The following is a 1,637-nucleotide window of genomic DNA, read 5'->3' on the forward strand; positions in this document are numbered from 1 at the left end:
CCCTCTCTCTCTCTCCCTCAACCCCCCCTCTCTCTCTCAAACCCCCCCCTCCCTCTCTCGCTCTCACCCCCCCCCCTCCCTCTCTCGCTCTCAACCCCCCCCTCTCTCTCAACCCCCCCTCTCTCTCTCTCTCAAACCCCCTCTTCTCTCAACCCCCCCTCTCCCTCAAACCCCCCTCTCTCTCAAACCCCCCCTCTCTCTCAACCCCCCCTCTCTCTCAAACCCCCCCTCTCTCTCAAACCCCCCCTCTCTCAAACCCCCCCTCTCTCTCAAACCCCCCCTCTCTCTCAAACCCCCCTCTCTGTCAACCCCCCCTCTCTCAAACCCCCCTCTCCCTCAAACCCCCCTCTCTCTCCCTCAACCATCCTCTCCCTCTCCCTCAACCCCCCGTCTCCCTCAAACCCCCGTCTCCCTCAAACCCCCCCTCTCCCTCAAACCCCCCCTCTCCCTCAAATCCCCTCTCCCTCAAACCCCCGTCTCCCTCAAACCCCCCCTCTCCCTCAAACCCCCGTCTCCCTCAAACCCCCCCTCTCCCTCAAATCCCCTCTCTCTCAAACCCCCCCCTCTCCCTCAAACCCCCCCCCCCTCTCCCTCAAACCGCCCCCCCCCCCACTCCACTGCCTTCGCGATCAACCGTTTTTTTTTAAACCGCCAACAGCAGCAACCCAGAAAGCGGGTGAAATGATGAAGCGTTCATCGCCAGCTCACCTCCTCCATGCATTTGACACAGATAGGGGAAGCGCCACACGTTGCCCAGTCCCACCGCAAAGGAGATGCAGGCGAAGACAAATTGCATCGGATTCTCCCACGACGGTCTAACCTCATCCATGGTCTAACCGTGGCTGTCCTCAGCTGTCGCTCGGGGTTTTTTTTTGTCTTCGAACGCTGGCTGGATTCAAACGCAAAGTTGGTGAAAGAACCTCCAGGAATGTGTCACAGAGCGGACTTGGGGGGGGAGAAAAAAGAAATCAGACGTTTAATTTTTAATCTTATTAACTAGGACACGGTGGCTGCTGATCAGAGCGGGGCGATGTGTCTCCCACGGTTTCTCAGCTCACTGGAAAGTCAGGACAAAGAGGCAAAAAAAAATGTTCTCCCTTCCCCAAAGGGCCTCTTATAGTAATGATGCAGGAATGGGAGGAGAGCTCGCAGTTTCCTCACTCTCTGAGGGTACATTCAGTGGCAGAATCGTGCAGTTGCAGCTGTCTCTGCGTCACACACACTAAAAAACCTTTGACCAAATAAGGGATGTGCCAATATTTCCTCGGACATTTGATCTATATAGTGTTTGAGCTAGTTGAATTGTCATGTCGCAGTAAAAAGATTGAAGCAGCAGAATGTGAGGCTGCTGTACAAATGGACAGCTCATGTACAATCTAAAAACTGCTGTATGCACCTTCTACAAAACGAGTGCTTCTCTGATTATTAAGGGGCATGTTAACCCTTCTAAACTTCCCAAAGGATACCATTTGGGGGGGGGGGAAGGGGTTGCCAACCCTCCAGGATTGGCTTGCAGCCTCCCCCAGGAATTGAAAAACCAATGTCCAGGATGGAGACAAAAAAAAATCTCAATCTCCAGGACACAAAAATGAATCAAAGACTTTTTTTTCTCATTTTCTTTGAGCATTTCTCTCTAT

General features: G+C 53.3%; 1 protein-coding gene across 3 annotated transcripts in view; it reads right to left on the minus strand.

The window, feature by feature from the left end:
- The window catches only part of slc6a20 (solute carrier family 6 member 20), a 60,459-nt gene extending 59,278 nt beyond the window's left edge, over positions 1-1,181 (minus strand). For 2 of the 3 annotated variants that reach the window (XR_013495647.1, XR_013495650.1), the window contains exon 1: positions 709-1,162. Coding sequence is in view for 1 of the 3 variants with exons in the window: in XM_078199698.1 (XP_078055824.1) it covers positions 709-829 (121 nt within the window). In the remaining 2 variants the exon portion in view is untranslated. Of the gene's footprint in view, positions 1-708 lie in introns of all 3 variants that reach the window. The other variant, XM_078199698.1, reaches the window with a different exon arrangement.
- Positions 1,182-1,637: the final 456 nt, after the last annotated feature.

The sequence above is a fragment of the Mustelus asterias genome, chromosome 2, assembly GCF_964213995.1.
Source record: "Mustelus asterias chromosome 2, sMusAst1.hap1.1, whole genome shotgun sequence".
In the NCBI taxonomy this organism is placed as follows: Eukaryota; Metazoa; Chordata; class Chondrichthyes; order Carcharhiniformes; family Triakidae; genus Mustelus; species Mustelus asterias.